This window comes from Cricetulus griseus, chromosome 2 (assembly GCF_003668045.3).
Source record: "Cricetulus griseus strain 17A/GY chromosome 2, alternate assembly CriGri-PICRH-1.0, whole genome shotgun sequence".
Lineage (NCBI taxonomy): Eukaryota > Metazoa > Chordata > Mammalia > Rodentia > Cricetidae > Cricetulus > Cricetulus griseus.
Window position 1 is genome coordinate 50,901,358 of NC_048595.1, and position 15,863 is coordinate 50,917,220.

At 40.2% G+C, this 15,863-nt stretch overlaps 1 protein-coding gene across 1 annotated transcript in view; it reads right to left on the reverse strand.

Moving 5' to 3' along the window:
* The window catches only part of Patj (PATJ crumbs cell polarity complex component), a 320,448-nt gene that overhangs the window by 112,201 nt on the left and 192,384 nt on the right, over positions 1 to 15,863 (reverse strand). The window contains exon 30 of the mRNA XM_027400463.2: positions 15,112 to 15,203. Coding sequence (XP_027256264.1) covers positions 15,112 to 15,203 — 92 coding nt within the window. The remainder of the gene's footprint in view (positions 1 to 15,111; positions 15,204 to 15,863) is intronic.

The window sequence follows — 15,863 nt, forward strand, 5'->3', positions numbered from 1 at the left end:
ACTCTAGGTCAAAGTTAACTCAAAATGGATCAAAGACCTAAATGCAGGAGCTAAAACTGAAAAAAAAAAAAAAAAAAAACCTTTGGGAGAAAACACACAGGGAAAGTTTTACCGCACTGAACCCTGAATGGCTACGTGGCAAAGCGGACAAATGGGACTATATCGACACTATTTTTTTTCATCTAATGCAATCTAAAGAGTGAAAATAAATATGGGAGAAAATACTTATAAGTCATCAATCTGGTAAATGGTTAACATCTAGATTATATATAGACTCCTGTAACCCAGCAACAACAGCAAAATGAATAATCTGATTAGAAAATGGGCAGTAGATGCTATGCTGGCTAGTTCTATATCAATTAGACACTGGGTAAAGTCATCTAAAAAAGGGGAGCTTTAATTGAGAAAATGTCTCCATAAAATCTAGGTATAGGACATTTTCTTAGTTACTGATTGGCAGGGAAAGGCCCAGCCCATTCTGGGCGGTGCCACCCCTGGGCTTTGGGTCCTGGGTTCTACAAGAAAGCAGGTTGATCAAGTGAGTAAGCAGCACTCTTGTATAGTCTCTGCATCAGCTCCTGCCTCCAGGATTTTGCCTTGCTTGAGTCCCTGTCCCAATTTCCTTCAGTGATGAATAGTGTTAAGTGTAGTGGAAATGTGCTCATAGCTACATTATTTACAATAATCAAAAGGTATAAATAGATATAGCATATTCATATGCTGGAATACTGTTAGTTTCAAAAAGGAAGGAAATTCTGATATATGCTACAACATGGATGAACCCTAATAACATATGCCAAACTAAATAATCCAGCTGGGCAGGTCACCTACTGCAAGATTCTATTTACATGAGATACCCCATTTAGTTAGATTCAAACTCCTGCTGTCAAAACCTAGGAGAGAGAAGAACAGGTACAGAGTGTGCTGGTTTATATTCACTGTCAACTGATGGGAGGAAGAATTACCATAAAAACACACCTCTAGGTGTGTCGATGAGTATATGAAAGTGCATTCACAGGATCAACTGAAAGAGAAAAGCTGCTATGCATGGGATAAACAGGACAAAGTGAACTGATGATCAGCGCTAACCAGTTCCTAACTGTGGGTGCAGAGTGGCCAGCTGCCCCAGCTTCTACTGCCATGCCTTCCCTTCCATGATGGACTGTACTCACAAACAACATAAAGTCTTTCTTCTTGAAGTTGCCTTTGTCAGGCATTTTATAACAGCAACTAGAAGAGTGCTACAAATTTAAGGTTATTTTTGTTAGAACATACTGTACATAATTTCTACTCTTGTTTAAGGTATTGTACCAATGCAGCTCATTTAACAATGTAATTTAAATTTCTAGTCCTTGAAAGTTATTATTACAAACTACTGAGGATAATTAAGAAATACAGATTAATAATCATCTATAATAGTCAAACTTATAGTCATGGTAGGTATGTTTTCAAGGTCATACACAGATATATTTAGATAGGTGTTCTTCAAACATTTCAAAGACCTACAGAATGTGGCATTTAAATGTTTAATAACCTAAGGCATTTCATGACAGTGAAACACACATGTTTCTTCAAAAGAAGATGATGGGCATTGAAGAACCTCTGTATAGAGTTTGCTTTCTTTATGGCAAAAGCTGGCCATTTGGGCAAAAGAAAGAAAGAAACAACAACAACAAAAACAAAAAACCACAAAAAAATCTGCCCTTGTCTCAATTGCTGACAGTATACTGTCCAAACTCGACCAACAGCATGCAAAAGAAAGACAAGTGCCAAATTTTGCCAAGACAAGGTAGAACAGTCTCTCAAGATTCCCTGCTTCTCAAAAATGTCTGTCAGATATACTAGGCCCGTAAGACAATGTTACACAAGAACTTTGGGTGACTGTCTAGGCAGCCAGATGTCCCTGTCCTTAGGCAATATTACACCCTTCTGGGGTCTTTGATGGAGTTAAAGACTAAATAATTAGACTTAAATTAAGTTTTTCTTAGTTATGATAAAAGATAAATTGGGTATAAAACCCTAGACCCATGAAGATAAACAATAGAATGCTTTCTCTAAATTTGCCAAATAAAAGTGGACTGGATATTATAACTGTAATTTTTACTTGATAACCATTTTTGTTGTATATAATTTTACTATGTTAAAGTTAAAACCTTCCTTTTTTATTTAGAGAAAAGGGGGAATGCTGTGGAATAATCTTTCTGTACACTATAAAAATGTGTTGCTCTCACTGTTAATAAAAAGCTGACTGGCTGGTAGCTAGACAAGATTTTCGGGGCAAAGAGAATGCTGGGAAGAAGGGCAGAGTCTGAGAGTTGTGAGTCAGACATGGAAGAAGCAGCATGGGAAGTTCATAGACAGGTAAACAAGCCTCAGAGCACACACAGATCAACAGAAATCAGTTAATTTAAGTTGTAAGAGCTGGCCGGAGAAGCCTAGGTTATCGACTAAGCATTTATAATTAATAATAAGTCTCCATATTACTAATCTGAGGACCAGCTGGTGGGACAGAACTGATTGGTGGTCTAGACAGAAAGCTCTGCCTACAGAAAAGTAACTACCACCAAGAATTTCATTTCTGGAGATGAATGAAAAATAATGGTTGCACAGTAATACTATGAATGTATTTAATGTCAGTGGACAGATGGTTAAGACCACAAGTTCAATGTTACACATATGTGACCACAACTTAAAAGCATTAATAAGGAAAAAAGGTGCAAATGTTATATGTAATAATATTTGATCTATTTAAATCATCACTGGAAATCACTGCTGCTGTCAGGACTGCTTTGCTCCCACCTCTGTGATATATAATTTGCCACATCTATAGGCTTGAACTCTACATGGTGCCAGCAAAATAACATTGCACCAAGAGCAGAGGTTATGTGCCTGAATTGCATAGCAGGTTCATGTAAGTTAATTTCCAACTTCATCTAATAAAATTACAATCCAGTTGGTGCCCAGCACATCATTCAGATGTGTGTGTGTGTGTGTGTGTGTGTGTGTGTATGCACACACACATACATATATAGCATATCAAATAAATGTTTGATACATACATAGCATATCGAATTAATTAGGAGAACAGAACACAGTTAAGGAAGCCTGAATATTACTCTTTGACTGTAGTATTTAAGACAGAAAAAAATTACTAAACTTTACACTTGCTGCACTAACTGGAGCTTGACATTTGAATTAACATTCAGCCAGGAAAACTCCATGTCATGACACAGAGGTAGCATATAAAACATGAACTAACATTCAGGCAGAAAATTCCATGTCAATGACACAGAAGTAACATGTAAAACAAAGCAAGCTACTATACCTCTGTGAGAACAAAATTTCCTTTTGAAAATATTCCAGAAGACCAAATAGCTTTCAACTCACAACTGGGAAAAGAAACCACTAAGATAGCTCAGGACACCAAACTGAAAATTCCAAACCCACTGAGGGTGGCAGGGAGGAACCTAGCACCCTGACTCATGGTATACAAAGGTATCCCCAGTGAGTTCTCAACAGTTGTTATAGAGTCCTCAGGAAAAGGAGGCTCAAACAATACTACCAAGTCCACACCAGCGGGGAAGACAGCTGAATGGGAAGCTTTAGGGTGTGATTGGTGACTTAGCCCACATAGTTTACCACAGAGATTCTCTCTGAAAGACAGTGCAGCACATAGTCTTATTCTCTCCCCTCTGAATCCAGGCTGGGAAAACCTACAAGTTGAAATATCCAGCCCCTGCCATAGGACAAGCAATGGGGGATGACCCTCCCCATCAGAAAATTGCCCCTGACAAATCCTGCCTGAGGATCGCTGCTCTCTCACGCCAAAGCCAATGCAGGCTGGATGGGGAAGAAGACCCTCGGTGGAGACCTGTGCAGAGCTCTCAGGCTCTGCTAAAGAGACACACAGGCTAACAAACCTGGACATTCAGACTAAAGCCTACCTGTGACAAGGACGGGTCAGGAAGAAATGGCTGGGGTGGCTCTCACTGCCTGTGCAGACTCTTCTCCCTTCACCACTGCCCAGCCATTAGAATTCTCTGGCATAAGTGAAGAAATGAACTTGGAGCAACTTAAGCAAAACAGACTTTATTGGAGGGACACAGATCTCACAAAATAAGCAGAAAAGTCATAGGACCAGGCGTGTAACAGTCAGGGACCAAGGGCCCTCAGAAGAAAAGAAAGCAGTAAGTAGGATGATAGGACAGTAGGAGCATGCCTGCTTCCATTCCAAGCCTAAGGCAGCACACCGAACACTGTAGGCCACATGACCACCCACTCTCCACACCTCAGCACCAAGAACAAGGTCATGTTCCTCCAGCTTATTTTTTTCCCCTGAGACAGGGTTTTTCTGTGGCTTTGGAGCCTGTCCTGGAACTCACTCTGTAGACCAGGCTGGCCTTGAACTGACAGTGATCTGCCTGTTCCTTCAGTTTTTATGTAGAAATGAAGGGACCAGTTCCCCATTTTGGCAGCCATAACAGCCTAACACATGCTTGCCTGACCTTGCCTTGGTCACTAGGAGGTCAGATGCCTGCCTTTTGATTGAAGGAACCAATCAAAAGTTAGCTGGTGGTGCTATGCTTTACGGCTCTGGGTGTGCTTTACAGACAAGTGCACAGCAATGACATGCAGAGCATAGCAACCACCCTGGGAGGGCCTATGGGCCATAACAACCAGTTGGCCAATCAACACAGGGCAAGTCCTCCAGGCCTGGAGGCACACCAATCCTGAGCCTGTGCATACCCCTAGACACTCTCCTTACGCTGCCCTATAAGATCTCTATCCAGTGGCTTCTCAGCGTCTTTCCCTAGCCATCCAACATGGTGGGTGGATGAAAGGTCAGAGCTAATATGGGGTTAGCATGTTAAACAACTGCAATAAAAGACTCATTGCTTTTGCATTGAAATGGGCCTCTTGGTGATTTGGGGATTCAGAATTTAGGCACAACAGAAATAGGCATCTGGACTTTTTTTTTTTTTTTTTTTTCCCCCAAGTGTGTGTGGATAAACACCACAGGAAACAAATAGGATATAGTTTCTTACTCTCCATCTAGCTCTGTTTAATAGTTATTATTTATGTATTTACTATTTACAGTACTGGAGATCAAGTTCAACCCCTGCTGTGTGCTAGGCAACTGTGCTACACTTGCAGCCCCAGAGTTTAAATGTTAACTGAAAAACAAGCTGATCACATCATCCCCAGTGACTTCATAAATTGGTGTTTTCAACACCAGTGTGTCGGGCTCAAACAAACACAGTCATAACTCCTACAAGCTGATGCCTGCCAGTGCTGTCAAGAGGCTGGAGTAGCAAAGAAAAAAATTACCAGCTCTCTCCAAAGTGGCGAGGGGAGACAAAAACAAACAAACAAACAAACAAACAAACAAAAAACCTGATTTTCAAAGGCACTTTATATATTATTCAAGAAAGATGGAGGTTGGGTGTAGTTCAGCTGCACAGCACTTGCTTGGTATGTGTGAAGCTCTGTGTTCAATTTCTAGCACCATATTAAAGGGAAGAAAAGAATGGACTTAGCTAGGTCTCAACACTTAGATAATTTATTGAATTCATGTGATTCATGTTCATGAATGGTCCTGTGAAACATCTGGTCATTTGAGACTGGATAAACCAACCTCACAAAAGGAAATCTTACTGTTACTGTTACATTTATGTCAAAGACATAAGACAGTTCCAGAAATGCATGGATCATGAATCATGACTGGATTAAATATCCAATCTCCTTTGGTCACATCAATGACTTCAACATAAAATTAAAATGCAAACAATCTTAACCCCAACTTATTCTGAAAATGGTGTGATTTATAAACTTAATATACAAAAAAAAAACCAGTAAATGAATGCAATTTAAGCTTAAAAGGTGTTAATGGGTGTTAAGACAGCTCTGCTGGTGAGGGCAATTGCCACCAAGTCTGACAAGTTCAGTTTGATCTCTGGAACCCACATAAAGAAAGGAGTGAACTGACTCAACTTACCCTCTGACTACACACACACACACACACACACTATGGACATGCCCATACTCTCACATACACATTTCATGCACACATGCACATAAATACAATACTAATAGGCAAACAAAAATTTTACAGACAATAAAATATGGGTATTTCTGAACAGGAAAGATGCACTAGAAGAAATAAGCAAGAGTTGGTCTTGAGAGCATATAGAGGACCTCACAGGTCCACCATACTGGCTAACAACAGAGAAACAGCCTGATGGCACCAGTGTCTCGCTGTCTTCTTCCTCTGAGTTGCTGTGGATGCCAGCACTAATGGAGGCCTCTTCCTCAAAATCTCCATCATATATATAGCATGGATGATACCCACTGTGCTCTTGAAGACATCTCCTTACAGGATTTGAAATCTCTCTCTCTCTCTCTCTCTCTCTCTCTCTCTCTCTCTCTCTCTCTCCTCTTTCTCTCTCTCCTCTTTCTCTCTCTCTCTCTCTCTCTCTCTCTCTCACACACACATACATGCAGAGAGAGAGAGAGAGAGAGAGAGAGAGAGAGAGAGAGAGAGAGAGTTGTACTCTTCCAAGAAGGAATGCTTTTTCCTGCTACTCAATGTTCATATGTGCTGGCTAACACCCCAGCCTTTGGCTTCTGTACATACTTGGATCCTGTCCTTTGGGTCTCAGCTAAGCATCTCTCCCTGTGGTTCCTTCCCAGAGCCCAGAAGGCTACATACATAGCCTGCTCGTCATTCCTTTATCTTCACATCACTTACAGGCTGAAAGGGGCTAGACTATTGCTACTACATTTTCTGCATCACTGACTTCAACGATGAGAACAGTAAACTCCTATTAAATAAACAAACAAATGGATGATCCTTTATAAAAGTAAATCTCATACTGATCATATAAGCCTTCCGCCTATTTATCAAATTACGCCTCACGAGTTGAGCGCCGAGAGTTTTTTACAGCAGGGATCCAAGCTGATTGTTTGGATGGACGCTGCCTAGAGATGTCTCTGACATTCATATTAATTTCAAGCCAATATCATCTTTCAGGAATATGTGCAGGACACACTATTTTTAATTGCCAAAACAAGACATATGTTCAATCGATACAGAAGGGTTGCTCCTGCGGTGAGTTCCCTTTTACTCTGTAGGGTCTGGCAGCTAGCACTAAATCCTTCCAAGGGTTTCAGTTTCATTTGCCTCCTTTAGCCCCAGGAGTTTTTACACAATACACATTTTCCACATGTAATTACATAATGGAAAGTGAGTTGTTATACATGACATTTAATTTTCCATAGTGGGGGAAGGCATGACAGGAGCTACAGGCAAGATCATTAATCTCTTTGTCTCCTTGCACACCACATACATCCATTTGTCCCTGGTATGAATTCAGCCTCCTCTGTGTAAACTGGCTTGCTTGCATAGAAGCACTGGTAGCACACAAAGTGCAGTATGTGGCACAGACCTGGAGCCTATATTGTACTATGCATCCAGATGGTGCAGAGGTAAACAACTTAGCATAACAAAGTCTGTATGTCTCAGATTCAGTTATGGAGCCATCTAAAACATAATCATCTATAAAGAAAGGGGGGAGCAGTTACGTATACTCTGAGTACTTACAAAACTAATGTGCACTAAGGCTCACAGACTCCAGCAAATAACAGGCCAACTAATGTCAGTGAATCCAAGTGTTAAGAGAACAGACCATAGATGTGATCATATGCACTTGCATCACTACAGACTAAGGGACCCACTTAACTAAAACATTACATGTGGCACATTTTAACAGTATTTTTTTCTTCAGTGTTAATTATTTCTTACAACTTATGGCCAGTTCTCATTTTTATTTCTATGGTCAATAAATTTGAAAAAGAGTCACCAAGGTATAAAGCCAATAATTTCTGTATAATGGGAAGGCTTAGAAGATTAATAATTTCAACTAAGGGAGAAAATGTTTCCAAATAGAAGCATCAGCTATAAATATATAACATATGCAATATATATAAATGCATTTTTAAAATAACATACCCCAGTACAAGTGATATGGACTTTAGTCACGTAACTGGTACTGAAATTATTCAAGATAACTTGCTGAAATTTCACAACAAATCAACTTTTAGCTCATTCAGAATCTAGTTCCCAAATGGGTAAAAATCAGGATTCCTACAGTCTGAAAGTGACAATGCATGAAAGGTTGAAAGACATGTGCGTGAGTAATGAGCTAGGCAATCATGAACATGAGATGCTGGCCAGCAACTATGATGGACAGCACTGTGGATAGATGGACTCTAACTTCCTGCATTACCCACAATGGGCACATGTAGGTACAAACCTGGAACAACTCCAACACTTATGTTCCAGAGGCCAGAACAGGAGACAGAGTACATGAACATGACAGCCCCCTATCCAGTGTGCCAGTGACTACGAATAGGTCACTGCATAGGAAGTGGCTAGAAATCTACCAGTGATCTCCATTTGTCCTATACAGATCTGATGAGAAAAGAAACATGTGCTTCAACGGTGACATGATTTTATGTCAGTTACCTAAGTAAAACCAAAATTTTTCACGGACATGGGAATTTACTATGCTAGGTGTTTCTCTGCACATTTCTTCTCAAAGTTATTATACTCCTCGTTAATAATAATGTGTGAAGCTCACTTAAAAAATAAGCTAATGATGGGGATTTGATCCCTTTAATAATATTTCCAGGGAATGGTTTTACATACTGTTCCTTGTTTTGGAATATTTAACTATGCTGAGGAATATTACTTTAACTGTGTAAAGGTGTGTTACCTTTGTTTATTCTGCATTTGTTTATTTATGAAAAGATGTGTTGCTGTTTCACCTTCCCTGCCTAAGGCATCTGATTGATCTAATAAAAAACTAAATGGCAATAGGTAGTCAGAAGAGGGATAGTTGGGCAGCATCGAGAATAATAGGAGAAGTCTAGGCTCGAGAGAATGAGAGGAAGGAGAAGAGAGGAGAGACCAAGGGAGATGCCTGGGGCCAGAAGCCGGGCAGCCTCCAGGCAGCCAGACATAGGCAGCAAAAGAAAGAAAGAAAAAAAAGCTCCGAGGCAAAACACTGATGGGAAACAGGTTAAGTTAAAAGAGCTAGCTAGAAAAGAGCCTAGGTAGGCTGAGCATTCATAACTAATAAGAAGTCTCTGTGTAATGATTTGGGAGTTGGTTGGTGACCCAACAGAAAAAGCCTGGTACATTTCCTTTTCTTGGTGCTTATTCATTATGACATAATGAAAGATCTTTACAGCACAAATTTGCTTTTGTGTAACAGTATCAAACCTGGGGTAGCATAAGGAGTTCTTGTCAGCAAACCTGACAACTCCAGTTCCATGACAAAACCCACATGGTGGAAGGAGAGAAGTGATATCACAAGTTGTTTTCTGACCTCCACACTCATGCTGTAGAACATGGATCACCTTATATGCTCCCAAAATACACACATGAACACTCATGCGCGCGCACACACACACACACACACACATACACACACACACACACACACACACACACACACACACACACGTAATAAACACCCAGCACCCTGAAATTAGACAGAACACAGAGGAGAGAGTGCATTTTTGTACCATTTCCTCTCTTCTTTTTATCTCCTTTCTCCATCCCTTCTTAGCTTTTCCTGCCATATTCACAGCTGTCACATGTTACCACAGCAGTAGACAACATTGGGTCCATATGGCCAGGCATTCATCCTCATGTTAGACCAGGAAACTGACTAAGCTCACATGGCTGAGGCATAAACAGCTGGATTCCAAGTCCTGGGATGCTGGACCCAAGGTTTTGTCTTTGAATTTTCATCCAGGCACTGGGGGTAGGGGCAGGGGTAGGGTGGAGGGAGTCTCCTCTTTCTAGGTAAGCATTCTCAGGGCAACAGTTACTTCCGTTTGGGCAAGTGAGGCTTAATTCCATTCTCTGCACATAAAATACTGGATACGTATCAACTCAGACCAGTACAGCCTGGCTGTCAGCACAATGCACATCTCTCCTGATTCATTTGAACTTCATTTTCCTGTGACTTCCAATGTGGATACAAGAAATTGTACAGAATCACTCCTACAACTTTGTTCCTCCTACAGACCTACTCTTTTGTTGTTTTCATATCTGGCACTGTTTATATTTGAAACCAGGGACCTGTACATGCATGCTGGGCAAACTCTCAACCACTCAGCTACTCTGACAACCCCTTTTATTTTTCTATAAAAATAGAGAAAAATCTTTCAAACTTATGAATTTGGGGAAGTTATAAGAAGCTAGACTTAGACACAAAAAATTTTGAATTACATATATACATAAAATGTATTTAAATCCACACAATAGTAAGTTCCTTACTATCATTTTTACTTGGAGAAGACTCTAGAACTGCTCTGTGATAGTTTAAAAGAGAGTATTCAATAACATTTTCTGAATGTCCATCAGATGCTGGGCATTATATAACTTAAGGACCTTGCAAGCACAGTATGCTATGGTCTGAATGTTTGTGTCCCGAAGCCTGTATGCTGAAACTTAATTACTAAGGTGATGGGGTTAGTTGGGGGTCTTCTAGGGAGATCTGCTCTGGAGGCAGAGCTCTCTTGGGGTTCTTGCTATTCTAAAACAGGCATAAGAAAGCTGCTGTGGAATGTAAAGAACTAGTGAGAGACAGGAAGCAGACCCTTACCAGACACCAAACCTGCCAGCACCTTGACTTCAGTCCTCAGGACTTGAAGAAATAAATGTCTGTAGTTTATAAGCCACCAGTTCACAGTATTTATTTTTCTAGCAGCCTCAAAGGAGCATGATTTCTCATGTGATGAAACCTCAGTCTCCACTGATAACTTCTAAATTGCTGAGTATCACCTTAGCAAATAGTCACTTAGTAGCTTCCTCAATCTTACACACACCATTAACGTAACGAGCAAATTCTCATTTGATTTACCCCACTCTAAACACAACAAAAAACAACCAGACAAAGGAAAACTTGAAACTATCAGAGAAATGAGCTGACAGGTCCTCAGTGCTCTTGAGACACTATGCAGCTCTGTGTCCTATGACCAACTTCATGTTGCTTGTGTTTCTTTACAGAAGGAGGAGGAGGATTCAGACTCCCAAATCCTTTACTACATTAAATGATTTCCTTTGGACTCTACTCCATTTCCTTTCTGCTCCTTTAAAACAGGACTCCAAGAACTAGCAATAAGGCCCCACCAAAGCTGAAGCAGTAATGGCACTGTTCATAACAGCACTTGTAACTGCAGCTAATACCATCCACTAAACAAAGAAAGCCAAGTGCTTTTGTTTATGCTAAAATAAACACACACATACACATATATATACATATATATATTATACATATATATAATATAAATAAAGTTCCTAAGGCTGGGTAGCTTATAAAGAAAGACACTTTGCTCATGGCTTTTCTTTTAGCTGAAAAATATTTTTCCATACAATATATTTTGATTATGCTTTCTCTTTCCTCAGTTACTACCAGATCCTCCCTACCCACACAAATTTATGTTCATTTCCTCTCTTCCTTTAAAAACAAAAAACAAACATAAGCAAAACCAAGAAACATTATCCTCTAAACGGAAATCAAAATAAATAGGCAAAAGACCAATAAGACAAAAAATGATCAAAGAAAGCAAAATTTGACAAGTCAAAAAAAAATTACCATTGAGATTGTTTTTGTGTTGGTCAGCTACTCCTGGGCATGGTCTGTTCTCAAGTGTCATTGATATACCCAATGATACTCTATTAGAGAAAACTGATTTTTCCTCTGCCAGTGGGTTGCAACTGCAGACAGCGTTTTTTGTTTTGTTTTGTTTTGTTTTGTTGTTGTTTTTTGAGATAGGGTTTTTCTTTGGTTTTGAGCCTGTCCTGGAACTCACTCTGTAGACCAAACTGGCCTCCAACTCAGAGAGCTCCACCTGCCTTTGCCTCCCCAGTGCTGGGATTAAAGATGTGTGCCACCACCTCCCGGCACGGATAGCTTCTTGGTTAGGGTGGGAGCACATGTCCACTTCCTCTTCTCAATGCTGGGACCCCATCTGACTTGAACCTGTGCAGATACTGTGCATGCTGCCAGTCACTCTGAGTGTATATTTGTATCAATCCTGTTGTGTCTAGGAGACAGTTTCCTTGGAGTCATCCGTCACCTGGCTCTTACCATCTTTCCAACTCTTCTTCCATGTGGATCCTGAGTCTTGAGAGGAGGGTTTTGATGAACACATCCCATTTACAACAGAGAACTCCAAAGTCTTGTACTTTCTGTACATTGGCCAGTTTGTGGGTCACTGCCTTAGTTCCCATCTAATACAAGAAGCAACTTCTCTGATAAGGGTTAGTTCATGCTTTCAAAGGCTGAGCATCCAAACAGCATTGTGTAAGCTGTGGTGAGGGCCTATATAAATGGTGTCATCACTTGGGCAGAGTGGAAGAGAGAAAGAGGCATCCTGGGAAACCAGGAAGGCAGAGTGTGATTCTGGGATCAGGCTCATTTGTTTGCTTTGTCTGTTTTAATATCTTTGTGGTGCTGAGGATGGAACTGAGAGCCTCATGTATGTGCGTGGGCAAGCACTCTACTAAGCTACAACTCCATCCCAAGTGCATCTTTTAAAATTTTTAATTATATTTGAAGTGTGCATGTGTACAAACGAATGCAGATGCCCAAAGAGACTAGAGGCATCTGATCTCCCTGGTGTTGAAATCATAGCTGGTTGTGAATGGCCAAATATGGGTACTGGGAACCAAATTCAGGTTCCCTGGAAGGGAAACACCCCCTGAACCATCTCTCTAGCCCTGAAGCTCATATTTTTTTTTATAAGAACCCAGTTTTCAAGAAAAATAACTTCAAATCCATGAGAAGTGCCTTAATCTTCTAAGGGCAGTAGCCAGTGATTGCAACTTTTAAAGCCCTCTCTGAAAGGACCCCCTTTTGACATGACCACACCGGAAACCAACCCTTACAACACATGAACCCTGTGGGACATAGAAACAATACCAAACCCACAGCAGGTACACATCAGTCTTCAAGCCTGAACCCGTGATTTGTGTGGATTTCTCTCAATGGACATCTTAGCCTTTTCAGTGACTGATCTTTCTTCAAATCTGCTCACGTTACCATAAGCAAACTCATTTGAAGCCCCTGACAACGAGAAGTGCAAGGAAACCCCAAAGAGGACATTGCTGAGGAAGCCTGAGCAATTGACTCAATGCACAGATACACACAAGAAGATCTTCCCCTTGAGAAGCCAGAAGAAAAAACTAGTCAGAAAGAAAGAGCTGTTAGGTAGGGGAAACGGAAGCAGCTGGAGGGCTGCACCAGGAGAACAAATATACAAGGAAGGGTTGAAAGGTGATGTGGGAAGGTTGGTCAGCTGTACCACTGCCCAACCTGCAAACAAAATTACCCTCAAATGCCAATGTTCCCAGTAATGGGGAGGTCTGACTGGTGGTAAATATAGATGAAGGGAAAAACAACAATCATTTCCGTCTTGAAAAGGCAGTGAACATTCTTTCAGCACTTATCCTGTACTTTTCATTGTATGGGCCATTTTATCTGTTTCTTTTGCAGAGCTTGGATGAAACCCAGGGCCCTAAGTATTCTAGGCAAGTGCTCTACCACTGAGCTGCATCCCCAGCCTGTATTATTTTCAAAACTTTTTGTTTACTTACTTTATTTTATGTGCACAAGTATTCTGTCTGCACATATATGTACCATGTTCACACCTGGTGCCCAAGGAAGCCAGGAAAAGGGAATTGGATCCCCTGGAACTGGAGCTATAGGTCGTTATAAACTACTCTATGGAGGCTGGGAATTGAACCCATCCATGTCCTTTCCAAGAGCAGCCAGTGCTCTTAACTATTGAGACATCTCCCCAGTCCATCATTTTAAAATGTTGAAACAAAACAATGAAGGCAGTAGTTGCTTTATAGCATCCACTTTAAAAATTATAATGGCAGGGGACTGGAGAGATGTCTTAGTGGTTAAGAGCACTAGCTGCTCTTCCAGAGGTCCTGAGTTCAATTCCCAGCAACCACCTGGTGGCTCACAACCATCTGTAATGAGATCTGGCACCCTCCTCTGGCCTGCAATCATACATGCAGCCAGAATACTGTATACACAATAAATAAATCTTAAAAAAAATTAAAAAATGATAATGGAAGTATAGAGGAAATAGACACCCAGAAATACCAAACATGGTTACTTATACCACCTACAAGTCATTTAAACTTAACTATCATTTAAGTTAAATAACAGAGACTTAAACAACCTCATCTCTTACTGATACAGAAAACTGGCTGCAAGTCCCTGTGGTATTCCAAAGATTTGTCATCAACTGTCATTATGCAGGCATATTAAATACATTTGAAAACTCACTTAAAAAAAAGAAAGAAAACTGGCTGCAAGATGTACAGACCCCCAGCTGTCATTGAGAAGCACTGTAGGAGCTGGTTGGTGAGGTGGCCTGCATGTAGAATCCCAAACACCACAGAGCTGACTTTCCTAGGCTACATCAATCTCCAGCACTTTTTTTTCTTAATGAGAATGTCTCATGCAGCAGGCTGGCCTCCAACTCTATGTATACAAACATGACCTTTAACTTCTGGTCCCCGCTCCCCAGCTTCTGCCAGTTGCTGGGATTATAGGCACACACTACCATATCTGGTGCTGGGGATGTAGCCAGGATCTAGCACATACTAGCAAGTGCTCTACTACTTCAATCTACCCACATCCCTGAGCAGTACTCCAGTAAGAAGCTCTTACACTTTTCTATGTTGTCTAACTGTGGGTTCTTTCATAAAGACAATAATGAACTAGCAAATACAAAGCCGTGGTAAAAACAGTGAAAGGGCTCCATTAAATATCTAGATCCAGCATACAGATGCTTGTATAAACAATAGTAAACTCAACTACCAATTCCATCTTGTGAAACATGCAAAAAACAAGAAAAATCTTAAGAGTTCAAACCCTGTACAGTTTTCTTAAAGTGACAGAAAAGGAAAGTGTAAAATACGGTGACTTTGTTAGACAAAGCTAAAATAAAATATTCTTATGCCAATAATGGTCTCTGCAGAGTAGACTATATATTTAGAAGACTTGTTTACCTTACCTAATGAAAACCAGTTTGACCCTGGTTGGGGCAGTCTTAATAACAGCAGATGCATTTTGATGGCTTCTTCCATAAAGAATCTGATTGTTTATCTGTTTGGGGAAAAAATAAAATACTTGTAAAAATACAACTTGTATATTTTATACAATAAATATACATATATATATATGTATATGCTATTGATTAAACAATAAAGCCTTCACTTTTAAGAGTGTGTATAGGATTCATTAATGGCAAAAGTTTCAATATTCTTTGTACTACAGATTCGCAAGAGAATTCTAAGCAACTATGAAAAGTCTCCTAAACTCAGCTGTGGCTACAGAGAATAAAGGACTAAACTCCTTGACCCTGTTGCTACACTGGATGAGAATGGTAGCTGAGCTCAATGCAAAGTTTTACAATAGATATTTCATTTTCTATGGGTTTTCCAGATTCCTAAAGAATGTAGAAAACAGACCAACTCCAGTATATACAGGGCTCAGGAGGCCCATTTAACATGGTGCTACAAGTGTGTCATGGTTATTACACAGGAGATAAATATTATATACCTGTTTTAAGTTGAAGCTTAGGTCAACTAATTAAATAGGACATCTTACTGTAGACAACCAATGAGTTACTTGCTCATGTCGAAGGTGTACTAGAATTATAATTTGACTGGCATCACCTTAATATGATAGGACAGTAAGTAGATCTAAACCGTTTTCATTTCAGATCTTCCCACTGATATATTAGATAACAATTACAACTATTCT